Genomic DNA, 26,941 nt, shown 5'->3' on the forward strand with positions numbered 1-26,941 from the left:
GGTAGTATGGACATTTTAACATATTAATTCTTCCAACCCATGAATTTTAGGGAACTGCCATCTTGTTTTCCACAATGGCTGCACTATTTTGCACTACTACTATCAATGCACAAGGGTTCCAATCCTTGCCAATACTTTTTTCTTTTTGGCAATAGCTATCCTAATGGGTATGAAGTGATACCACACTGTGGTTTTGACTTTCTTTCCCTAATGATTAATGATTAGTGATATTAAGCATCTTTTCTTATTGGCTTATTGGCCATCTATATGTCTTCTTTGGAAAAGTAAGTTTCCTTAAGGAACTCATGACCCAATAGTCATAGTTACAAAAGAAATGCAATACATTATAACTGCATTTGGAGATGGGGCCTTTCGGGAGGTAATTAAGGTTAAATGAGGTCATAAGGATGGGACTCTAATCCAATAGGACTGGTGTCCTTATGAGAGCTCTCTCTCCTCATGTACAGGGGAGAGGCCATAAGAGAACACAGCAAGTAGGCAGTTGTCTTCAAGCCAGGTAGAGAGCCCTCACTAGGAACTGAATTTGCCAGCACCTTGATCTTAGATTCTAGACTTCAGAAACGTGAGCAATTTCTGTTGTTTAAGCCATCCAGCCTGTGGCATTTTGTTATGGCAGCCCTTAGAGAGGTATATCCCAGAAGTGAATTGCTGGATCATATGGCAATTCTATTTTTAATTTTGGGGATCAAATAACTCTATAATCAAAACCTGGCACACACCACCTTAGCCAAGTATCAAAAGCAACATCATCAACGAGTCAAACGTATCTGTGCCTCATGATATGATACATTGTGAGGGACACAAAATTATTTGTTATATTCTTGTCAAAATGCATTGGCTGAATCTAAACTGAAAATATCAGATAAAACCAGATTGCAAGACATTTTACAAAATAAATGCCCTACACTTCTCAAAAATGTCAAGGTAATGAAAGACAAACAAAGGTTGAGTGATCTTTTCAGATTAAGGGAAACAAAAGAGACATGAAAACTAAATATAGTCATGCATCAATTACCAAAAAGGATACATTCTGATAAATGCATCATTAGGTGATTTCATCACTGTGCCAACATCAAGAGTATTCTTACCCAAACCTAGATGGTAAAGCCTACTACATCTAGGCTACATGATGTAGCCTAATGCTCCTAAGCTATAAACCTGTACAACATGTTACTCTACTGAATATTGTAGGCAACTGTAACATAATGGTAAGTATTTGTGTAATCTAAACATATCTACACATAGAGAAAGTAGTACAGTAAAAATATAATATAACCTTACGTTATAATATTACTGTTATACTATATATACTAATACACATTACACTGTCGTATATGCAGTCCATCCTTGACTGAAATGTCATTATTAAGTGATGCATGCTGTAATTGATACCCTTAAAAAATACATATGAAGCATTTACTTCAGTGGAAAAAGGGCATGATTTCTCCAATTTACTTAAATGGTACATTATTCAGCTGTAAAAAGGAAGAAAATCCTGACACATGAGGATGAACTTTGAGGACATTATGCTAAGTAAAATAAGCTAGGCACAAAAGGACAAATATTGCATGATTCCACTTACATGAAATCCCTACAGTAGAAAAATTTATAAAAACAATATATAGAATGGTGGTTGTTAGGGACTAGGGGATGGGGAGTTATTGTTTAATGGGTATAGAGTTTCACTTCTGCAAAACAAAAAGAGCTCTGTCAGTGAAAGGTGGTGATGATCACACAACTCTGTGAATATACTTAATGTCACTAAACAGTATGTTTTAAAATGGCTGACACAGTAAATTTTATGTTATCTCTATTTTATGACAATTTTATTAAACTTAAACACTTAATTACCATATGACCCCAAAATTCTGCTCCTTAGTATTCATCCAAGAGAATTGAAAACATGTAGTAAGCAAAAATTTGTAAGTGAATATTCTTAGTATACATCCAAGAGAACTGAAAACACATATTAAGCAAAAAACTTGAAAGTGAATATTCATAGCAGCATTATTCAAATCAGCCAAAACGTGGGAAAAAATGTAAATGTTGATAAATTCACCAAAATTCAGTGAAGTATAATTTTTTTCCTTATATTTATTTATTTTGAGACAGAGTCTCACTCTGTCACCCAGGGTGGGGTGCAGCAGCGTGATCTCAGATCACTACAGCCTCTGCCTCCCTGGTTCAAGTGATTTTCATGCCTCAGCCATCAGGGTAGCTGGGATTACCACCACACCCAGGTAATTTTTATATTTTCAGTAGAGACAGGGTTATCACCATGTTGGCCAGGCTGGTGTCAAACTCCTGGCCTCAAGTGATCTGCCTGCTTTGGCCTCCCAAAGTGCTGGGATTACAAGTGTGAGCCACCACGCCAGGCCTGAAGTATAAGTTTTTAATAGTTGTGATAAGATATAATACGCATACCATGCAGTTCTCCCAGAGAACATATGCAATTCTCCCAGACAACATGTACAATTCAACGGTATGTATGTATATGTATGTATGTATTTATGAATGAATGAATAAATGACAGCGCCTCACTCTGTCGCCCAGGGTGGAACGCAGTGATGTCATCATAGCTCACTGCAGCCTTGACCTCCTGGGCTCAAGCAAGCCTCTTGCCTCAGCCTCCCAAAGTAGCTGAAGCTACAGATGTGCACCATCACACCGGCTAGTTCTTTTGCACAGATGAGGTCTCATTGTGTTGCTCAAGCTGATCTTGAACACCTGCACTCAAGCGAGCTTCCCACCTTGGGAAGCGTTAGGATTACAGGCATGAGCTACTGCACCTGGCCAATTCAATGCTTTCAGTATTGCACATATATGCACAACCATCACCATGGTCAGTTTTCAAACATTATCATTACAGAAAGATCCCCCTCCTGCAAAAAAAAAAAAAAAAAAAAAAAAAGCCATTCTGTACCCTTTAGCTATCAATTCCTATCTCTCTGTTTGCCTAAGTCCTAACCAACCACTAATGTACTTTCTGTCTCTATAGACTTAACCTATTATGGAAATTTAATATAAACTGAATCATGTAATAGGTGGTCTTTTGTGTCTGGCTTCTTTCACTTAGCATAATGTTGTCAAAGTCCAATGAAATTGTAGAATGTATTGGTATTTTATTCTTTTTAATGGCCAAATAATATTCTAACGTGCATTATTTATCAATTCATCAGTTGATGGTCATTTGACTTGCTCCCACCTTTGACTACTGTGAATGCTGCTGCTGCAAACATCCATAGGGCCAGGTGCAGTGGCTCACGCCTGTCATCCCAGCACTTTGGGGGGCTGAGGCGGGCAGATCACCTGAGGTCAAGAGTTCGAGACCAGTCAGTCCAACACGGTGAAACCCCGTCTCTACTAAAAATACAAAAAAATTAGCCAGGCGTAGTAGCGAGCACCTGTAGTCCCAGCTACTCAGGACACAGAGGCAGGAGAATTGCTTGAACCCAGGAGGCAGAGGTTGCAGTGAGCCAAGATCACACCACTGCACTCCAGCTTGGGCAACAGAGTGAGACTCCATCTGGGGAAAAAAAAAAAAAATTAATATACAAACTTCCAAGTTAATATGTTTCAGTAGTTTGTTGGCAGATATCTACAAGTAGAACAGCTGGGTCCTATGGTAAGGCTATTTTTAATTTTTTGAGGAACTGCCACACTGTTTTTGAAAGCAGCTGAGTGAACACTAGGCGCAGTGGCTCACTCCTGTAATCCTAGCACTTTGGGAGGCTGAGACAGACAGATCTCTTGAGCTCAGGAGTTCAAGACCAGTCTGGGTAACACGCCAAAACCCCATCTCTACAAAAAATACAAAAATTATCCAGGCGTGGTGGCATGCACCTCTAGTCCCAGCTACTTGGGAGGCTGAGGCAGGAGGATCACTTGAGCCTGGGAGGCAGTTTTATTACAGACATCCTAGAAATGTGAGATGGCATCTAATTGTGGGTTTTTTGTTCTTTGTTTTCAGACAGACTCTTGCTCTGTCACCCAGGCTGGAATGCAATGGGAAGATCTTGGCTCACTGCAACCTCCGCCTCCCAGGTTCGAGCCTCATGCCTCAACCTCCCGAATAGCTGGAATTACAGGCGCCCACCACCACACGTGGCTAATTTTTGTATTTTTAGTAGAGACAGGGTTTCACCATGTTGGCCAGGCCAGTCTCGAACTCCTGACCTCAAGTGATCCACCCGTCTTGGCCTCCCACAGCGCTGGGATTACAGGTGTGAGCCACAGCACCCAGCTCATTGTGGTTTTGATATGCATTTCCCTAGTGACAAGTGATGTTAAGCTTTTGTGTTGTGTGTTTCTCTCTTTTGTGTATCAAGACTTTGGAGAAATACCTATTCAGATCTTTTGCCCATGTTAGTTTAATACTTTTTTTTTTTTTTAATTTGCCACTTTCCCTTCTCTGTCATGTTTTTAATTGGGTTATTTGAATTTTTATTATTGGGTTGTAAGAGTTCCTTAGATAGTCTAAATACAATTACCAGCCGGGTGAGGTGGTTCACACCTGTAATCCCAGCACTTTGGGAAGCCAAGGTGGGTAGATCACTTGAGGTCAGGAGTTTGAGGTCAGCCTGACCAACATAGTGAAACCCCATCTCTACCAAAAATACAAAAAACAGCTGGGCACACGCCTGTAATCCCAGCTACTCAGGAGGCTGAAGCAGGAGAACCACTTGAACCTGGGAGGCAGAGGTTGCAGTGAGCTGAGGTCAAGCCACCATAGCACTCCAGCCTGGATGACAAAGTGAGACTCTGACTCAAAAAAAAAAAAAAAAAAATACAATTACCTCATTATATATATGATTTACAAGTATTTTTTCCTATTCCATGGGTTGTCTTTTCTCTGAAAAACAAGTTTTCAGTTTTAGTGAAACCCAATTTATTAACTTTTTTCTTTTATTACATGTGCTTTTGTTACATCTAATAATCCACTGCCAAATCCAAAGACATGAAAATTTACCACTATATTTTCTTCTTAGGGGTTTATAATTTTAGCTCACATATATTCAGGTCTTTGATTCATTTTGAGCTAATTTTTGCATGGTGTGCGGGAAGTTTCCAGCTTCCTTCTTTTACATGTCCCAACACCATGCATTGAAAAGACAATTTTTTTCTCCACTGAATAGTACTGGCATCCATATAGAAAATCAGTTGACCAAAGACACATGAGTTTATTTCTTCTTCTTCTTCTTTTTTCGTTAGAGACAGGGTCTTGCTGTGTCACTCAGGCTGGACTGCAGTAGCACAGTCTCAGCTCACTGGCAGCCTCAACTTCCCAGGCTCAAGCAATCCTCCCATTTCAGCCTCCCGAGTAGCTGAGACTACAGGCACGCACCACCATTCCTGGCTAGTTTTTATATTTTTTGTAGAGATGGGGTTTTGCCATGTTGCCCAGGCTGGTCTCAAACTCCTGGGCTCAAGTGATCTGCTCACCTCAGCCTCCCAAAGTAGTGGGATTACAGGTGTGAGCCACCACACCTGGCCAATTTCTTGACTCTCAATTCTTTTTTTTTTTTTTTTTTACTTTTTTTTTTTTTTTTGAGACAGAGTCTCACTCTGTCGCCCAGGTTGGAATGTAGCGGTGCGATCACAGATCACTGATGCAACCTCCGTCTCCCGGGTTCAAGCGATTTTCCTGCCTCAGACTCCCCAGTAGCTGGGATTACAAGCGTGTGCCATCACACCTGGCTAATTTTGAATTTTTAGTAGAGACAGGGTTTCACCATGTTGGCAAGGCTGGTCTCAAACCCTTGACCTCAAGTGATCTGCCTACCACAGCCTTCCAAAGTGCTAGGATTACAGGTGTGAGCCACCATGCCTGGCCTTGACTCTCAATTTTATTCCATTTATCTTTACATCTACCTTCATATAGTACCATAGTATCTAGATATTACTGGTGCTTCTTTTGCTAGATTTATTCATAAGTGCTTTTTGTTTTGTTTTGTTTTTGTTTTTGTTTTTAATAGAGATAGGGTCTCGTTCTGCTGCCCAGGCTTAGTGGAGTGGCATAATCAAGGCTTATAAGGCTCACTGCAGCCTTGTCTTCCTGTGTTCAAACAACTCTCTCTTCAGCTTCCCAAATAGCTGTGACTACAGGCATGTGCCACCATACCCGACTAATTTTTTCAATTTTTAGTAGAGATGAGACCTCACTGAGTTGCCCAGGCTGGTCTCCAGTTCCTGAGCTCAAAAGATTCTATTGTCTCAACCTCCCAAAGTGCTGGGATTACAGGCAAGAGGCACTACCACACCCAGCCATAAGTATTATTTTTGATGCTACTGTAATTGAATTGTTTTCCTAATTTCATTTTCATATTATTCACTGCAAGTGTATATAAATACAATTTATATTTTGTAGGCTGATTTTGTATCCTGCAAACTTGCTAAACTCATTTATTACTTCAAACAGTTTTTTAGTGGATTCCCTAGGATTTTCTACATACAAGGTTATGTCACCTGTGAATATGAGGAGGTAATTTTACTTTTTCCTTTCCAACACAGAGGCCTTTTATTTCTTTTCTATGCCTAATACCCCTGACAAGAACCTTTAGCACAATGTTAAACAGAAGTGAAGAGAAATATAATGACCTATTTATTTTGTTTCTCATTTTAGGGGAAAAGCATTAAATCTGTTCAAATTAAGTATGATGTTTCCTGTCAGTATTTTTTCTTTTTAGATTCTGTTTATGAGGGTCAGGAAGTTCCAGTCTATTCCTGACCTATACTACCCTAAAAGCCTAAAAATATTACAAGATATTTTATGCGTTCTTACAATACAAGGGTGTTAAGAGTTTGTTAAATACTTTTTCTTCATTTATTGTTATGGTCATGTTTTTTATCCTCGATAGTGTATTACATTCATTTATTTTCAGATACTAAACCAACCTTGCATTCCTGGAATAAATCCCACTTGATTATGGTATATACTCCTACTTGTATGTTGCTGGAGTTGATTTGCTAGTATTTTGTTAAAGATATTTGGATCCACATTCGTAAGAGTCACTGGTCTGTAGCTTTCGTTTCTTGTGATGTCTTTTGTCTGTTTCTGGTAACTCATAGAATGAGTTTGGAAGTGTTCTCTCCTGCTCTATTTCTTGGGAGAGTTTGTAAAGAATTTTCATTAATTCTTATTTCAATATTTGGTAAAATTCACCAGTGAAGCCATCGAGGCCTGAGTTTTTCTTTGTAGAGATTTGTTTAGTTGTTTTTCTTAATCACTAGTTTAATTACTTTACTTGTCATAGATCTATTCAGATTGTCTATTTCTTTAGTCATTTTCAGTAGTTTTTGTCTTTCTAATAATTTGTCCACTTCAACTAAGTTATCCAATTTATTGGTATACAATTTTTCTTTTCTTTTTTTTTTTTTTTTTTGAGATGGAGTCTCGCTCTGTCGCCCAGGCTGGAGAGCAATGGCACAATCTCAGCTCACTGCAACCCCCGCCTCCCAGGTTTCTCCTGCCTCAGCCTCCTGAGTAGCTGGGATTACAAGCATGCACCACTATACCTGGCTAATTTTTGTATTTTTAGTAGAGACAGGGTTTCACCATGTTGGTCAGGCTGGTCTCAAACTCCTGACCTCCTGATCTGCCCACCTCAGCTTCCCAAAGTGCTGGGATTACAGGCGTGGGCCACTGCACCCAGCCTACGATTTTTCATAATATTAACTTATAATCCTTTTTAGTTCTGTCAGGTCTGTAATAATGTCTTTTTTTTTTTTTTTTTTTTTTTGAGCCAAGGTCTTGCTCTACCACCCAGGCTGGAGTGTAGTGGCACAATCACAGCTCACTGCAGCCTCAACCTCCCAGGCACAGCAATCCTCCCATCTCAGCTTCCCAAGTAGCTGGGACTATAGGTACAAGCCACCACACCCGGCTAATTTTTTTGGTTTTTGTAGATATGGGTCTCCCTATGTGACCCAGGCTGTTCTTCAACTCCTGGGCTCAAGTGACCCTCCTGCCTTGACCTCTCAAACTGCGGGATTACAGACATAAGCACCGCCCTAGACAGTATCCTCGCTTTTCCTTTTTTTTTCCTAATATGTCCATCTTCTGGTCCTCTCATTTCTGAGTCTAGTAATTTGAGTCTTCTCTCTCTTTCTTGGTCAATATAACTAAAGGTTTGTCAAATTTGTTGATCTTTTCAGAAAAGCAAATTTGGTTTTGTTGATTATCTGTTGTTTTTCTATTCTCTGTTTCATTAATTTCTACTCTAATCTTTAGTATCCCCTTCCTTCACATGCTTTAAGTTTAATGGGCGCTTCCTCTTCCAGGGTCTTAAGCTGGAAGGTTAGGTTACTGATTTTAGATCCTTATTCTTTGTTATTTAAGATGGGCACTTACAACTATAAACTTCTATAAGCACTGCTTTAGCTGCATCATTTTCTATTCTATTCATCTCAAAGTATTTTCTAATTTCCCTTTTGATTTCTTCGTTGACTCATTAGTTACACAGAAAAGTACGTTGTTTAATTTCCACATGTTTGTGGGTTTACTAAATTTCTTCCCATTAATTTATAATTTCATCCCACTGTGGTCAGAAAACATACTTTGTATCTTTTCTATCAAGAGTAAATATGTGTATATAAATTACATCTCAATTACAAAACAAAAAACTTTTAGGCACATTGTATGATAAAGTCATAAACCAAAATGGCATTTGGCAATAGAAACAGTGGTTGTAGTTATGAATCATAGATAGCCTTCATTACTGTAGTCTGAAAAAGCTTGTGACAGATTTGCCATTGACAAACAGTTCCAATTTTTATCCTATTAAGAACCTCTACAGGCTGGGTGCAGTGGCTCACACCTGTAATCCCAGCACTTTGCAAGGCCGAAGTGGGCAGATCACGAGGTCAGGTGATCAAGACCATCTTGGCTAACACGGTGAAATCCTGTCTCTACTAAAAATACAAAAATTAGCTGGGCACGGTGGCACGTGCCTGTAGTCCCAGTTACTCAGGAAGCTGAGGCAGGAGAATTGCCTGAACCCAGGAGGCGGAGGTCGCAGTGAGCCGAGATCACGTCACTACACTCCAGCCTGGGCAACAGAGACAGACTCTCTCTCAAGAAAAAAAAGGAACCTCTACAAATGATTTAAAGAAAACACACACACAAACTCTATATGCTTAACTGGCAAAGGACATAAAAAGTTAATTCCCATGAGAGGAAATACAAATAAAGGAAAAACATGAAAAAGAAACCTCATTAGCAGTCTCTTCAAAAAAGAGATTTTTAAAAAATGAAGTATCATTTTCCACATACCAAATTAACAGGTTTATCTTTGATTTTTAAACAATATCTAATGCTAGAATAAAGCAGTGAAACTAGGCACTCTCATATACTGCTTGCGGGCATACAAATTGGAACACTTTGGAAAGCAATTTGACAAAAAGTATTAAGAGCCTTAGCTGGGCACAGTAGTTCACGCATGTAATCTCAGGCAACATAGCAAGATCCTTGTCTTTTATTCAAAAAAATAAAGCACACAGCCTTAAAAAAATTCTAGGCCAGGCACTATGGCTCATGCCTGTGATCCCAGCACTTCAGGAGGTCAAAGCTGGGGGATCACTTGTGTCCAGGAGTTCGAGAGCAGCCTAGGCAACACAATGAGACCCAGACTCTATTCTTCTAAAAATAAAAAAAAAAAAAGTAAAATAAATTCTAAATGTTTTCAATTAGTAATTCAGTAATTCTACTTTTGATAGTCTGTGTTTCAGATATAATTTTAAATACAGAAAATATTTTAGACTAGCAATATTCCCTGCAGTATTACTTCCATTTAAATAAATGGCTGCAATGTAAATTCAGTAATAGGTGAAGTTAAGTAAAAAGTATGGCTTAATTATTGGATATAATATTACACAGCCATTACAAATTATGTTTATAAAACACATATAAGAAAAATACTTATGTTAGCAAAAAAGGAGCAAAATTACATGATTACAGCAATGTGTTTAAAGAAAAAACAACGGCAAATGATTTGCATACAGAAAAAAAATCAGAAAGCCATATATCAAAAGACAAATAATGATTACCTTTGGGTAGTGAATTATGAATGCATTTTTCTTTATAGTTTTCAATATCTTTCCAAATTTTCTGAGTACAAATTCTTAAAAAATACATTTAAGTATATAATAATATAAAATCTTATAGTTAAAAATATATTTAAAGCAGATTTAAGAAAGAGTTACTGCAGATATCACAACCCACTCATTATGACAACTCTCCGAAGCAAACTTCACAGATATGTATTTTCTCTCACAGGGGAGATGTACTCACTCTCCCACACACATAATCCCTAGTTTTTCCTTTTTTTTGAAAGACAGAGTCTCACTCTACCACTCAGACTGGAGTGCAGTGGCACAATCTCCACTCACATAACCTCTGTCTCCCAAGTTCAAGCAATTCTCCTGCCTCAGCCTCCCTAGTAGCTGGGATTACAGGCGTGCATCACCGTGCCCAGCTAATTTTTTTGGTATTTTTAGTAGAGATTGGGTTTTACCATGTTGGTCAGGCTGGTTTCAAACTCCTGATCTCAAAGGATCCGCCCACCTCAGCCTACCAAAGTGCTGGGATTACAGGTGTGAGCCAGCACACCTGGCCCTATTTAAGCTTTTTGTATCGTACTTGTCAAAGAGTTTTTGTTTTTATGTATATTTGCTTTTTTACGATAAATCAAGTAGTCTTTCCTGGGACTCTGAAATAGCTTTCTAATTTCAAGAATATAATACTCTAACACAATTCAAATGCATTTGACTTTTTTATATTCTCAAAGTTATCAAAAAGATACAAAGTAAAATCAATTATATAAGGTTCTAAGGGTTGCTATGTATACATAAAAAGAGGCTAATTAACCTCCAAATTAAATCAAAAGGCACAATTAACGTATTAATACATGTATTTATTTTAAAATCAGAAAAAAAGAATGTACAAAACTTTTCCCATACATTTACTTGTGTATAGTTTGCCTGTTTATTGAAGCAAAAGGCATAATAAAAACAAAACAAGTTTGAGGTCAGAAAAAACAGAGTTTATACGCTGGTACTGCAACCTCCTAGCTGTGCAAACCTAGACAAATCAGACTCCATAAATCTTAATTTTCACCTTTGTAAAACAGAAATAACAGTACTTACCTGAAGATTGTGAGGATGAAATGGAAAACTGAATACAAAGCACCATAACAAGCAGAGTGCATTATTAGGCACAATACACACAGTAACTATGTACTGTAATTATTTTCACTTGTCTTGAAAGGATGAGGAAATTCATTTTATAACAAGTATACTTAACTTTATTCCTAATCCAACACCAAGAGATGAAAAAATGAGGTAGCTCTTAAAACCATTAAAGGTCCTTAGCAGTCCTCAGTTACCGGTTTAGGATAGATCTGAGTAGATTTTATAGCTCTTACCACCTTTCCAGTAATGCAAAGCAGTTCAAGAAAGAAGAGCATTATACTCTTACCTTGCAGGCCACATCCACTAATCGCATCTGGATAGCTTGATTCTCTGGTAGCTTAGTGCCAATTGCAAGCAAAGTATCCAGCAGTTGAGCTAGGACTTGATGAGACTCTAGAGAGGGAGATGGAAAGTTGGCTTGGAAAATTTCAAAAGGGGATAACTATATAAACTAATTTACTTGGCTAAAGAATGTAGACTGGCTAGGTGCAGTGACTCACAACTGTAATCCTAGCACTTTGAGAAGTTAAGGCAGGAGAATCCCTTGAGCCCAGGAGTTCAAGACCAGCCTGGGCAACAGAGGGAGACTCTGTTTCTACAAAAATAAATCTGAAAAAATGAGTCAGCCAGGTGGTGTGCACCCAGAGTCCCAGCTACTCAGGAGGCCGAGGTAGGAGGACCGCTTGAGCCTGGGAGATCAAGGCAGCAGTGAGCCGTAATTGCGCCACAGCACTCCAGCCGGGGAAACAGAGCAAGACCCAGTCTTAAAAAAAAACAGAAGAAAAAAAAGTAGACTTTTGTCAACTGGGTTCTACTGTGTGATCCTTCATGCCCTCAACTAAAAGCTAATTTCCTAAAGGGATCATGTTTAAATGTCTGAGTTCTCCACAGGAGAGAGTATAGTTCTATGTACATAGTGCACTCCAAAAATGTTTAGTGCTGGATTGATTCAAGAGTTTTTTCACACTAAGAAACAGGAAAAAAAAAGGCCAGGCGCGGTGGTTTATGCCTGTAATCCCAGGACTTTGGGAGGCCGAGGCGGGCGGATCACGAGGTCAGGAATTCAAGACCAGCCTGACCAACATGGTGAAACACCGTCTCTACTAAAAATACAAAAAATAGCCAGGCATGGTGGCACGCACCTGTAATCCCAGCTACTCAGGGGGCTGAGGCAGGAGAATGGCTTGAACCCCGGAGGCAGAGGTTGCAGTGAGCCGAGATCGCTCCACTGCACTCCAGCCTGGGTGACAGAGCAAGACTCTGTCTCAAAAAAAAAAAAGGAAGAAAAAAACGTTTTCCATTGCCTTCAAGATAAAGTCCAAATATCCTAGAAGGCATATAATACATACACACCAGGCCTTCCATGATGTTTACCCTTGCCTATCTTTCTAGCTTCATCTCTTTCAGGTCTCCTTTAACACTCTTTTTTCCAACTACTTAAAATTCCATGTCCCCCTATCTTTGCTCAGGCTAACTTCTCAACGTAGAATGCCTTCCTCCACACCTGACTCCATTCTTGACCCCACTCCCCACTGAACACGTAGTTATCCCTTTTTTTTTTTTTTTCCTTGAGACGGAGTCTTGCTCTGTCACTCAGGCTGGAGTGCAGTGGCACAATCTCTGTTAACTGCAAGCTCCACCTCCCGGGTTCACTCCACTCTCCTGCCTCAGCCTCCCAAGCAGCTGGGTCTACAGGTGCCCGCCACCACGCCCAGTCAATTTTTTGTCTTTTTAGTAGAGACGGTGTTTCACCATGTTAGCCAGGATGGTCTCGATCTCCTGACCTCGTGATCCACCCGCCTCGGCCTCCCAAAGTGTTGGGATTACAGGCGTGAGCCACTGCGCCCAGTCTAGTTATCCTTAAAATGTCACTTCTCACATAGCTACCATAAGAATTTTCCATGGGAAAAAAATGATACTTCTGTACTGAAGCAATGTTATTCTTTTGGTGCTTGTATTTATTTTATTTTATTTGAATTTATTTTTTGAGACAGGGTCTCACTCTATTACCCAGGCTGAAATACAGTGGCATGATCATGGCTTACTGCAGCCTCAATCTCCTAGGTCGAAGCGGTCCTCCCACTTTAGCCTCCCAAGCAGCTGGGATAAAGGTGTGAGCAACCAGGTTTGGCTAATTTTTTAATATTTTGTAGAGACAAGATTTAATTATGTTGCCCAGACTGGTCTCAAATTCCCGGGCTCAAGGGATCCTTTCACTTCGACCTCCCAACGTTTTGGGATTACAGGCCTAGCCTAACCTGTGCCTAGCCTGTTTTAGTGCTTTTAAAAATATGTCTTGGCCGGGTGCGGTGGCTCATGCCTGTAATCCCAGCACTTTGGCAGGCCGAAGCGAGAGGATCACAAGGTCAGGAGATTGAGACCATCCTGGCTAACATAGTGAAACCCTGTCTCTACTAAAAATACAAAAAATCAGCCGGGTGTGGTGGCGGGCACCTGTAGTCCCAGCTACTCCAGAAGTTGAGGCAGGAGAATGGCGTTGAACCCAGGAGGCAGAGCTTGCAGTGAGCTGAGATCGTGCCACTGCACTTCAGCCTGGGAGACAGAGCAAGACTCCGTCAAAAAAAAAAAAAAAAGAACGTTTCTTGATGAAACGAGTACTACATGTTCAGTTACAGGTTTCATTGTAAGCTGAAATAATCTTTTTAGAAAGCAATAGGGTAATACATAGCAAGGGTCATTAACATGTTTGGACTTCCGGACTCCGGCCTGGAGTCAGGTTGCTCAACATATCAAGGCCCTGCCGCAAAATAAAAAAACAAACAAGCAAAAAAAAAAAAGGGACAATAATATCTATATCATATGTAAACTACCTCAAATATATGGTACTTGGCCAATAAATGACAGTTATTAAGAGAGAAACTGTTACTTCTACTCTAATGTAAATATATATACATGGTTTCATTAAATTATCCTCAAATTCCTTTTCAACAACAACCAACACAACAAAATTTTGTCCTAACTTCTATAAGAAAGAACTAAAGATTTCTGCTCTGACTATAGAGCTTTTAAATTGCAACTTACTTTCATTCTGCAGGATGTTAATAGCATCATCCATAATGCAGTCTGGTGAAAATCCTGCTGTCTTTGATAATAAACCCAACAATGATGCAATTTTCAGTCTCACAGATGGATCATTCTCCTGGAAAAAAAGAAGCAATTATCACTTTGATGCTTTACACTTAGCTAACCAACAAATAGGAATATGGAAAACTAACACCCCAAAAGAGATTCAATGATCCAAGTATTCTATGGCATCATTCCTGAAAAATTAATTTTATATACTTCTGGAGAGACAGCTACTTATTTATTTATTTATTTATTTATTTATTTATTGAGATGGAGTTTTACTCTGTTGCCCAGGCTGGAGTGCAGTGCGCAATCTTGGCTCACTGCAACCTCTGCTGGGGAGACGGCTTTCTCAGTTGATACATTACATCCAAATGTTGCAAAGTGAATGAGAACTTTTCTATGCCATTCTGATGTCACTAACTTCTAACAAAAAATGTGCTGTTGGCATTAAAAGTACCTGACCTCCACTGAGTAGTCATGTTAGAAACAAGTCACAGCAACTTGCACCAACAACACTGGGGATACAACATTGCTGCCAGCACCACTGCTCTTGGAGTCCCTGGAAGGTGAGTGTGGCAGCTACTACTGCTATCACCAGAAAGAATCTTTCATTCTACCTTTTTTTTGAGACAGGGTCTCACTGTCTCCCAGGTCACAATGCAGTGGCGCAATCATGGCTAACTAGAACCTTAACCTCCTGGGCTCAAGTGAACCTCCAACCTCTGCCTCCCAAGTAGCTAGGACTACAGGTACATGCTACCACACCTAGCCACTTTTTTTTTAATTTTTAGTAGAGATGAGCTTTTGCTTCGCTGCCCAGGTTGGTCTCAAACTTCTGGGCTCAAGCAATCCTCCTGCCTCGGCTTCCCAAAGTTCTGGAATTACAGGTGTGAGCCACCGTGCTCAGTCCTACCTGCTTTTTTGAATCACCAGATCCTGATTAAAAGTCTGGAGAAGGCAAGTGTGACTGTCTGAGTATAAGTCTTGTGCCTGGGCCCGAGCTGCAGGGGAGACTGACAAAGAAATAGTCTGACTGTTTTAGCTTAGAGAGTGAGAGGTGGTTTCCAATGGGCACCAAAATTCCTGTGGTAAGAAATTTCTTCCAAAGACAAAAAGGAATGCTCTCTTGTTCACTGCCATATCTCAATATAGCACAATACCTGACACTAAAAAGATCAATAAATATATATGAAATGAGAGGGGAAAAAAAGTACCTTGCCAGTGCTGAGAATAGATCATCTTTCTATACTAAAGACAAAACTAATTAAGTGTATGCTGAAAGGATGAGGTACTTTTCAAATAAGACCAACTCCCCACCTCCTATATTCAGTTTCTAAGGAGGTCACCAGGCACAATAAGGAGGCCTAAAGCAGGGGAAGGGGCAATAGATACAGCGTTGGCATGCTATGCCACTTATTATGCATATAACAGAGACAAAATGTAGAATGAGACCGGGCACAGTGGCTCATAATTCCAACACTTTGGGAGGCTGAGGCGGGCAGATCACCTATGTCAGGAAGTTTGAGACCAGACTGGCCAACATGGCAAAACCCTGTCTCTACTAAAAATACAAAACTTAGCTGGGCATGGTGGCACACACCTATAGTCCCAGCTACTCAGAAGGCTGAGGCAGGAGAATCACTTGAACTCAGGAGGCAGAAGTTGCAGTGAGCTGAGATCACGCCACTGCACTCCAGCCTGGGCGACAGATTGAGACTCTGTCTAAAAAAAAAGAAAAAAAAAATGGTAGAATGGTGGTGGTTGCCAGGGGCTGGAGGGGGTGCAATGGAGGATTACTGTTTAATGGGAAAGAGTTTCAGTTTCAGTTTTACAAGATGAAAAGAGTTCTGGAGATGGACGGTGGTGATGGCTGCATAACAATATGAATGTACTTAATACACATGAACTGCACACTTAAAATGGTTAAGAAAATAAATTTTTATTGTTACCACAACTAAGAAATGATTAGCCAGGCATGGTGGCACATGCCTATAGTTCCAGCTACTTGGGAGGCTGAGGTGAGAGGATTGCATAAGCCTGGGAGGTGGAGGTTTCAGTGAGCCGTGATCGCACCACTGCACTCCAGTCTGGAGTGAGACCTTGTGAGAAAAAAAAGAGGGGAGAGGGGAGAAAATAAATGAAAATGAAAAAAAAAAAAAGATATGAGAGCATCTGACCTAGTGACATTCCTTATCCATCTGGATACTTTACTCAAGTTCTTTTACTTTCTGAAATAATCCCTTAGCACTCCTTCTACTATGACACATAAATGATCTCCTTCACACCTGAGCTAAAAACAGAATTACCTCCAGGGAAGCCTTCTCTAATAATTGTTTCTTCTGACCATTAAAACTGTCCTGGTTCAGGCTTGCATCACCTTTCTCCAAACTTAGAGTCTTCTAATTGGTCACTCTAACTCCAGTCATCCAATTCCTTTATCCTCCATACTTTCCCTCAGAGTGACATTTCTAAAACAAAAACTGACAAGGTAGAATACAAGGCCCTTTAGAATTGGATCCCTTCCAAATCTTCTGGTCTTATCTCTTGATGAGCTCCCAACCTAAAATCTGCACCAGCCAAACTAGTTGCATTTCTTCTAATGTGATAGCGTGTCTCACATCTCCATGCCCATGTTACGGTTGCTCACAACTAAAATGTCTTTCCTCCTGTTTTCCAACTGGCCAAAATCTATTTTTAGGACTTCTCTCAAGCATCGCTACCACTCTAAAATGCATTTCTGGAACACTGCTTCCAAAATCACCCCCTTCTCTGAGGCCATATCATAACCTACCCTTTTCAGAAGACCTGAAACAGTACATTATTAATTCATTTCTTATTTACTCAAGACTCAGATCAGGGATTACATCAGATACATCTCTATTACCAACATAAAGCACAAAGTTTGGCACAGAATAAGTATTCAGACATGCTGAGCAAATGAAAAAATGAGCAAATGGAAAACTTTAGCACTTACTATCTACATACTACATATATGGTCTGCTGACTACACTGCTAGCCCCTAAAGGACAAGGAACATGTCTCATAGCTCTGCAACCTCCATAGCTACTAGCACAGTAGCATAAGTGAAGAATCAATCGTGTGAAATAAGTTCAGATACTACTGCCTGATCACAAAAAAAAAAAAAAAAAGTAGGAAAAAGCAGAAGCCAGAGTAGTTTTATCCACTAAAATATTAATATAAGATACCACATTTCTGGACAGAACAAAAGAAAGGATAAAAAACACTATGGTCACCAATCTAGAACTGGGTCCATCTGGCATCCCTCTTCATTTCTTTTGGAGCTAGGGTCCACTTGATTAATGCACGCAGCAAGGACTGATTAAAGTGCTTGAGAGCTGACTTCAGAACACCTGAGTTAAATTTTGCTTTTAGACACGACAAAAGATTGTTTTTTAAGAGTCTTCACCACATTTATGCAGCCAACAGACACATGAAAAAATGCTCACCATCACTGGTCATTAGAGAAATGCAAATCAAAACCACAATGAGATACCATCTCATACCAGTTAGAATGGTGATCACTAAAAAGTCAGGAAACAACAGATGCTGGAAAGGATGTGGAGAAATAGGAAAGCTTTTACATTGTTGGTGGGAGCATAAATTAGTTCAACCATTGTGGAAGACAGTGTGGCAATTCCTCAAGGATCTAGAACTAGAAATACCATTTGACTCAACCAACCCATTACTGGTATATACCCAAAGGATTATAAATCATGCTACTATAAAGATACATGCACACATATGTTTATTATAGCACTATTCATGATAGCAAAGACTTGGAACTAACCCAAACGTCCACCAACGATAGACTGGATTAAGAAAATGTGGTACATATACACCATGGAATACTATGCAGCCATAAAAAAAGAAGAGTTTATGTCCTTTGCAGGGAAATGGATGAAGCTGGAAACCACCATTCTCAGCAAACTATCACAAGGACAGTAAACCAAACACCGCATGTTCTCACTCATAGGTGAGAACTGAACAGTGAGATCACTTGGACACATGGTGGGGAACATCACACACCAGGGCCTATCGGAGAGTGGGAGGCTGGGGGAGGGATAGCATTAGGAGAAATACCTAATGTAAATGATGAGTTGATGGGTGCAGCAAACTAACATGGCACATGTATACCTATGTAAAAAACCTGCACGTTGTGCACATGTACCCTAGAACTTAAAGTATAATAATAAAAAAAGTCTTCACCATTTAAAGATATAAATCGAAATTTATGATTAAAATAATACGATGCCAGGAATTTATTTTCATAAGAATCTGGTGGAGAAGGTGAGGGTAAAGAAGTAGAAGTGGATTGGAGGGAAGACGGAAAATGAAACAAGTCTGGCCACAAAATGATAAATTTTGAAGCTGGGTAATGGGTACATGGGAATTAATTAAACTATTCTCTCTACTTACATAGTATATATTTGAAATGTTCCATAACAAAAGGTTTTTTTTTTAAAAAAAAAACAAAAAACCGAAGTTCAAATCCATACCTTCCATTTACTAGCTGGGTGACCTTGAATACTAAACAGCGCTAAGCTTAGTTCCATTATCTGGAATTTAGAGATAACAATGGTGCTGTCATCAGGATTAAATAAAATATTACATATGGAAAGTGCTTTACAAACTCTAACAAGCAAACTAAATGTTAACTGCTCTTAGAAGTATTATTATAGATTATCATTGGTAATAGAACTTTAATATAATAATAATGGTAGATATTGCTAAGAAAAAGAGTAACGGAAAATAGATCACTGAGAGATTGAAAACTTCTTGAGAACAGAAATCCTGATTTTGGCCAGATGTGGTGGCTCACACCTGTAATCCCAATCCTTTGGGAGGGCCAAGCAGGAGGGTTGCTTGAGCTCAGGAATTCGAGACCAGCCTGGGCAACACAGAGAGACTCCATCTCTACAAAAAAAATTAAAAAGAAAAAATTAGCTGGGAGTGGTGGCATGTGCCTGTAGTCCCAGCTCCTCAGGAGGCTGAGTTGGGAGGATGGCTTGAGCCTGGGAGTCCAGACTGCAGTGAGCAGTGACCGCGCCATTGCACTCTAGACTGAGAAACAGCAACACTCAAACAGATGCCAGGCACAGTGGTTCATGCCTGTAATCCCAGCACTTTGGGAGGCTGAGGCAGGTGAATCGCTTCAGCCCAGGAGTTTGAGACCAGCCTTGGCAACATGGTGAAACCCCATCTCTATCAAAAATACAAAACTTTAGCCAGTCTCATAACCCAGTCTCTAGATAGATAGATATGATTTTTAAAAAATTTTTTTAAAGAAAAGAAAGAACAACAAAAAAAGAAAGCCTGATTTTATTCATGTAAAACATAAGTGAAACATTTATAATGTCCCTTCAATGTTCCAAGGAACCTGCCAGGCACTGGGATAGAGATTAATGGATCTGCAGCCTCTGAATTTAAGGAGCTCGAAGTCTGAAGGAGATAGACATATATGACAAACAATTGCAAAGCATAAAACTTAATAATTGTGCTAATAGGACACTGTCCAGTGCCCAGAACGTCTGATATCTATTTGCTGAGTAAAAAGTGTCAATTCATTTATTCATTCAACAAATATTTATTTTACCAGGCACTGTTCTTGATTCTGCAGAAACAACAATTAAAAAAAATAAAAATCCCTGCTCAAGGCAAGCTTATGTTCCTGTACGGGGAAATGGACAAGGAACATAATTAACAAGAAATCATACAGAATATTAGAAGATGGTAAGTCCCATGGAGAAAACAAAATCAAGGAAGGGGACTAGGAAGTGCTGGGTGGCGATAGGCAGTTTCGATATGAAACAGAAGGGTAAAGGAAGACCTCAGTGTAACGGTGACATTTGCATGCTGATAGCTGCAATATGAAGTACAACTCACCATTTATAACATAGTCTTAAAATTGTCAAAGATATGCTTAACCTAAATATAACAAAGCCTACAGGTCTAACTTTCAGTTCATAGTAAATACAGAGAACAGAGGACAAGCTAATCCTCAAAAAAGTAAATGAATTCAGAAAACAAGACATTTTACAAAAGAACTGTCTCAGTTTATTCATCAAATCAATGTCACCAAAATAGTAACTGTTGTAGGTTTTTTAAAAAGACTAAATGCCATGTGGGGACCTGGTTTGCATTTTGATTTGAACACATCAACTATAAAAAGATATTGGGGGAACAACTAAAAAAATCTAAATATCAACTAATTCTTAGATGACATTAAAGAATTACTCAACTTTATTCATTATGGTTAGGTGGTTACATTAAAAAATAAAAAGTCCCTCTACTTTCTCACAGCAGTGAGAAAAAAAAAGAAAACAACAAAAAGATATCCCTTTTTAATAGATACGTAATGAAATAATTAGAAAAAAATGACATATCTTTTAAAAATGCATCAAAACAATGCTGGGTGCGGTGGCTCACGCCTGTAATCCCAGCACTCTGGGAGGCCGAGGCAGGTGGATCACCTGAGGTCTGGAATTCGAGACCAGCCTGGCTTACATGGTGAAATCCTGTCTCTACTAAAAATACAAAATTAGTTGGGCATGATGGCGTTCGCCTGTAGTCCCAGCTACTCGGGAGGCTGAGGCAGAAGAATTGCTTGAACCCAAGAGGCGGAAGTTGCAGTGAGCCCAGACGGTGCTACTGCACTCCAGCCTGGGCAACCGAGTGAGACTCATCTCAAAAAAACAATAATAAAATAAAATAAAATTCAGTGAAACAAATAGAGCAAATTTGGCAAAATTACTAATAACTGTTAAATTCTAGGAATGGGTATTTGGTAGGTGACTACAGTATTTTATCTACTTTTCCATAAGCTTAATAATTTGGGGGCTGGGTGCTGTGGTTCACACCTGTAATCCCAGGAATTTGGGAGCCCAAGGTGGGTGGATTGCTAGAGCTCAGGAGTTCGGGATCGGCCTGTGCAACATAGAAAGCCCTGTCTCTACAAAAAAAAAAAAATTAGCCGGGCATGCTGTACATGCCTGTAGTCCCAGCTACTCAGAAGGCTGAGACAGGAGGATCAACTGAACCTTGGAGGTCGAGGGTACAGTGAGCTGTGATAGCACCACTGCACTCCCACCTGGGAGAGAAAGCAAGAGCCTGTCTCAAAAATAATAATAGTAATAATAATAATGATTTTTGGGCTGGGCATGGTAGCTCACGCTTGTAATCTCAGCACTTTGGGAGGCCACGGTGCATGGATCACTTGAGATCTGGAGTATGAGACCAGCCTGGCCAACACAGCAAAACCCCATCTCTACTAAAAATACAAAAAAAATTAGCTGGGTGTGGTGTTGCACACCTGTGGTCCTAGCCACTCTGGAGGCTGAGGCAGGAGAATCACTTAAACCGAGGAGGCGGAGGTGGCACTGAGCCAAGATTGCGCCACTACACTCCAGCCTGGGCAACAGACCAAGACTCAGTCTCAAAAAAAAAAAAAAAAAAAAAAAAAGCAAAACTTAGCCTGGAGTAGTGGCACATGTCTGTAGTCCCACCTACTTGGAAGGCTGAGCCAGGAGAATCACTTAAGCCAAGAGTTCCAGGCTACAGTGAGCTATGACGGTGCCACTGAATTCTAGGATGGGTGACAGTGAGCCTCTGTCTCAAAGAAAATTTTTTTGACCAGGCGCAGTGGCTCACGCCTGTAATCCTAACACTTTGGGAGGCCGAGGCAGGCAGATCACTTGAGGTCAGGAGTTCGAGACCAGCCTGGTCAACATGGCAAAACCCCGTCTCTACTAAAAATACAAAAATTAGGGCATGGTGGCACGTGCCTGTAATCCCAGCTACTAAGCAGGTTGAGGCAAGAGAATTGCTCGAACCCACGAGGCAGAGGTTGCAGTGAGCCAAGATTGCACCACTGCACTCCATCCTGGGCAAGAGTGAGACTCTGTCTCAAAAAAAAAAAATTTTTTTTTCATTAAAAAAGAGGGCTTAGATATGAGGGCCATGAATTAGGACAGGAACAGCAGGATGTTAAGGGGACCACATTCCAGAGATGAATGGGTCATGATTGATGTTAACTCCTCTTTTGTGCTTCCACTGCACTCTGCACATATTGCACTCACAGTAACTTCAGCAGTATGATGCACTTTATCATTGACATGTTTTATTTCCATCTACTATACTGTAACTTTCTGAGGACAAGATCTGCATCTTTTTTATCTCTGTATCCATAGTACCTAGCACATGGAAGACACTCAGTAAAAGCTTGCTAATGAATACCTTATTTATTTGTAATATTAACCATTCTGCAGACATGATACAACTCCCATGATATACTCCCATCAGATCCTCAAGATTTTCTTACCTTGTAATAATGTTCCAAGAGAATCCTGACTACTCCCTCTACGCTTTCTGCCTCGACAGGCTTCCTGGCAAACTGGAGCAGGTATTGCAAAGCATCTGCTGGGGAGGTAGCTTTACACAGATCTATGTGGAGTGCTGCAGATTTACTTGGTTTTGTTAGTCGGAGTTTCTTAGTAGCAATTTCCTCCTGTTGTTGCTGCAAGGGGTAGAGAAAACTGAAAACAGAATCTGCAAATATAACTTTGCCTCATTTGGTGGAAATAATTTTCCATTATACCAAATAATATATTTAGCTGACAGACTTAGGAAAATACAGTGTTATAAACTCAAAAGAGTACCGGTTGGTGACAAGGTCATGAGTCTCAATTTTGCCTTTACTAGCTCCTATGACTTTAGGCAAGTCATTTAATTTCTCCAAGTCTCAGTTTATTTCTCTGTAAAATAGGTATACTTTATTTTTTCTTAGAGATGGGGTCTCTCTATGTTGCCCAGGCTGGTCTCTAACTCCTGGGCTCATGCAATCCTCGCACCTCAGCCTCCCAAAGTGCTGAGATTACAAGCATGAGCCACCATGCCCAGCCTTACACCAACATTTTGCTCTACCTATCTCTGAGGATTGTGGTAGCCTTTGGGTTTAGAGGTAACACGAAGGATCTACTCCATTTTTTTGAGACAGAGCAAGACACTGTCGCCCAGGCGGGAGTGCAATGGTGCAATCTTGGCTTGCTACGATCTCCACCTCCTAGGTTCAAATAATTCTCTGACTGACACCCAACACGCTGGGATTGTAGGTATGTGCCACCTCCACCTACTAGGTTCAAGCAATTCACCTCCCTGACTCCCAGCTAGCTGTGATTACAGATGCGTGTCACCACACCCAGCTAATTTTTGTATTTTTAGTAGAGACAGGTTTTTCCATGTTACCCAGGCTGGTTTCAAACTCCTGGCCTCAAGTGATCCCTCTGCTTCAGTCTCTCAAAGTCCATTCTTTATTAGAAAACAAATATCAGACAGGGCGTAGTGGCTCACGCCTGTAATCCCAGCACTCTGAGAGGCTGAGGCAGGCGGATCACTTGGGGCCAGGAATTCAAGACCAGCCTGGCCAACATGGCAAAACCCCGTCTCTACTAAAAATACAAAAATTAGCTGGGGGTAGTGGTGTATGCCTGCAGTCCCAGCTATGCAGAAGGCTGAGGAACGTGTGAACCCAGGAGGCAGAAGTTACAGTGAGCCAGGATCGTGCAACTGCACACCAGTTTGCGCGAAAAGAGCAAAATTCCATCTCAAAACAAAAGAAAAGGAAACAAATATCGGATGGGCGTAGCAGCTTACACCTGTAATCCTAGCACTTTGGGAGGCTAAGGCAGGAGGATCCCTTGAGCCCAGGAGTTTGAGACCAGCCTGGGCAACATGGTGAAACCCTGTCTCTATTTAAAAAAAATAATAATAACAATAAAATAAAATAAATTTCCTTAACAGTGCATTTTTATGTACTGAGCAATCACCTCCTTACAAATTCACATTTCCATAGAAAAGAGACTAGAATTATTCTAGACAAGAACACAGTATGACATGATAAAAAGAACAAGGGCTTTGGAGTCAGAGGAATTTATATTCAATAACAACTCACTAGCTAGGGAAGGCCTTCTTCTATAGGAGGGCATACCAATACTTTATTATCACAGAGTTATTCGATAAATCTAAGTTACTAAACATAACTTTATTATACATATACATAAGTGCTAGGCACATATCAGTTCTCCTTCCTCATCTTTTCAGCGGAGAAAAAAGAACAGAAGCACTAAGATCTCATTTAATCACTCTATGTTAACAACTGATGAAAAATTAAGTGAAGAAATTAGCTCTTCCCTTAAAATTCTTAGCCATTTCTATCCTATTCCTCTCAAACTCAGTTTTCAGTCTTATCAAAGCTGTAGTTAGGTCAAAAGCTAGGAATTTTTTCCCTAAGTATTATGTAAGGGAGAGGACAACCAATATCAACTGTCATTCAACCACTATTAACACTTTAGTGAGCCAGGCCCTGTTGTCCATCTCCAGTACATGGAGACGAACCAGGCATTACCTCTGCCATCAAGGACCTCATACTGGTGGGAAGATAGGTACACTGGTAATTACAGTAGCATTGAACGAAAAGTACAAAAAGATTAGTACCACAGAATGCTACAGAAACAGGTGAAGAAGAGACTAAGCTCTTTACGAGGTTTCAGTTGGGTCTTGCAGCACAAATGTTAAGTCCACTGGGTGGAGAACAAAAAGAAAGGGAAGAATAGCATGTATTCTGTATAAAAGAGACAACCAGTGCAAGAGTTTGGAGATATGCAGACACATGAACACATGGCATATCTGGTCATGTGAGGATGGGTGGAAGAGGGGTGAGCAGTCTCGGGAAATGGGAACAACAGAATGTTAGGAAGAAAGGAAATTACATTGCACAACAGTATTACAGTACTAATGTTCTTAATGCCACTGAACTTTACACTTAAAATTGTTAAAATTCTAAATTTTATATTATGTATTAACATATTTTATATTATGTATTAACATATTTTACTGCTGGATGAATGAATCAATGTTATGTTTAAGGATCAGTATCCTGCTGGATGCTCTGTCTTGCCACTCTACAAGTCTAAGGATCTAAGAATGCAATCGACGCATTGGCATGAATTTGGGGGCATGTCACGAATGCAGAATCTTGCCTCACCTCCTCTGCTTGACTTATCAAATAGAATCGACATTTGAACAACGTCCCCAGGTGATTTGTATACACATTAAAATCTGAGAAATAAGACATTAGGATGATTTGGGATCAACCCTAGCAACATCTACATGGGGACACACGGAGCATCACTGACCGCTCTGACATGGGCTCTGTCCACCTGTCACAACTTCATGGTGAGAAAGGTACTGTCCTCCTTCCTAGGTGAGCCGTTCCACCAATGGAGAGCTCTTGCCCTATGAAGTCTGTGACTCCCACCTGCTTAGACTGCGCCTGAAGGAATTCTATAGACCCTTCTTTCAGCCCCTTAGAACCTTGTGTACATTCCAACTGGTCCCTGAGAGCTTTTTTTTGGAACGTGGGGGTGGGGAGGCTAGAAGGGTCTCTGCTGCTAACTGGTGAATCCTCGTACCCCCCCGGAAGGCTCAATGTCCACATCTGGAAAACGAGGATGCTAATATAACGCGATGTAGCAAAGTTGTGTGAGAGAATAAAATGAGATAACGAATAAGACAGTTTCGCAAATTAAAAAACACTGTCTCTCCTAATAATTTTTTTAAAATTCTGTCAGACTTCACATATTAATGACAACAGCGGCTGCAAACTAACACGCCCACTAACGTGCAATATTAGAGATTATCAACAAGTCTGCACTTAACACGGGCGTATGGAGCCTGTTCTATTCTGGCAAAGTGCATGGGTTTTGGATAATCTACCCTGGTCCGGATAGGTTCTGGATCTTTCCCGCCAGAGCTTACCTGAACCACTTTCGTGAATTCCTCATAAACCCGCTTCTTAAGGTGCGCCGCCATGCCTGCCTGCGGGCCCTCTCAGCTTCCGTACACTAGGAGGGAGGAGGGGGGGGTGGACGGATCCGGAAAACTTGTCTAGGCGCGGGGGTGGGTGGATGACTTGCCGAGATCCCACAAGGCAGTGGGGTTTGGGGAAAGAGCGACCGCTTCCTGTTGCTCGACTGCACCGCCACTGCACGGCCTGATTTGGCGGCCTAAGCCTCCTGCGCCGGAAGAACGGAAACAAGAGCGCCGCTTGTGGGAGGCGGGGCCTCTGGTGGGAGCAGCCGAGATTGAAAGGGTGGGCAACCCAATGGGAGCTTTGGGAGGCTGGCTGGTGGCCTTGGAGTGGCTAAGAGACTTGCGCGGTGCAGCGCGAAGGGAGGGAGGAAGTACAGGTTAAAGGGCAGAGGCGGGGCGATCCAGAGGTAGAGGCAAAACCCGGAGCCCTGTAACGGGTTTGACTAGTAAAAGGACTTAAAGAGGCACAGCTGACTTTCCCGTCATCCTTTTCTGTACACGATGCGGCTTATAGGTTTCCTGAGCACTGCCTTTGTTCAGGCTGTGCGCCACCCCTCTCCTGTTTTGGGGTGCCTTTCCATACTCCCTTATTCCAGTTTTGCAAAAGCTGCCATCCTTTGAGGCATCAGTCCCTGCTCTGATAGCTATAGTACAGTAGAAAGACATCTGAGACCAAGGATAAAGCAACGAAGCTACAGACGACAGTTCTGGTTCTTAAGCAAATGGCTCAACTACAAATGCATTTATAATAACCTGA

At 40.6% G+C, this 26,941-nt stretch overlaps 1 protein-coding gene across 1 annotated transcript in view; it reads right to left on the bottom strand.

The window, feature by feature from the left end:
- INTS4 (integrator complex subunit 4) overlaps positions 1 to 26,200 on the bottom strand; it is a 110,643-nt gene extending 84,443 nt beyond the window's left edge. Inside the window, exons 1-4 of the mRNA XM_025357625.1 lie at positions 26,131 to 26,200; positions 22,637 to 22,831; positions 14,251 to 14,368; positions 11,495 to 11,601 (exon numbers count right to left, since the gene is read on the bottom strand). Of these exons, the coding sequence (XP_025213410.1) occupies positions 11,495 to 11,601; positions 14,251 to 14,368; positions 22,637 to 22,831; positions 26,131 to 26,184 (474 nt within the window). The 5' untranslated portion in view covers positions 26,185 to 26,200. The remainder of the gene's footprint in view (positions 1 to 11,494; positions 11,602 to 14,250; positions 14,369 to 22,636; positions 22,832 to 26,130) is intronic.
- Positions 26,201 to 26,941: the final 741 nt, after the last annotated feature.

The sequence above is a fragment of the Theropithecus gelada genome, chromosome 14, assembly GCF_003255815.1.
Source record: "Theropithecus gelada isolate Dixy chromosome 14, Tgel_1.0, whole genome shotgun sequence".
Classification (NCBI taxonomy): domain Eukaryota; kingdom Metazoa; phylum Chordata; class Mammalia; order Primates; family Cercopithecidae; genus Theropithecus; species Theropithecus gelada.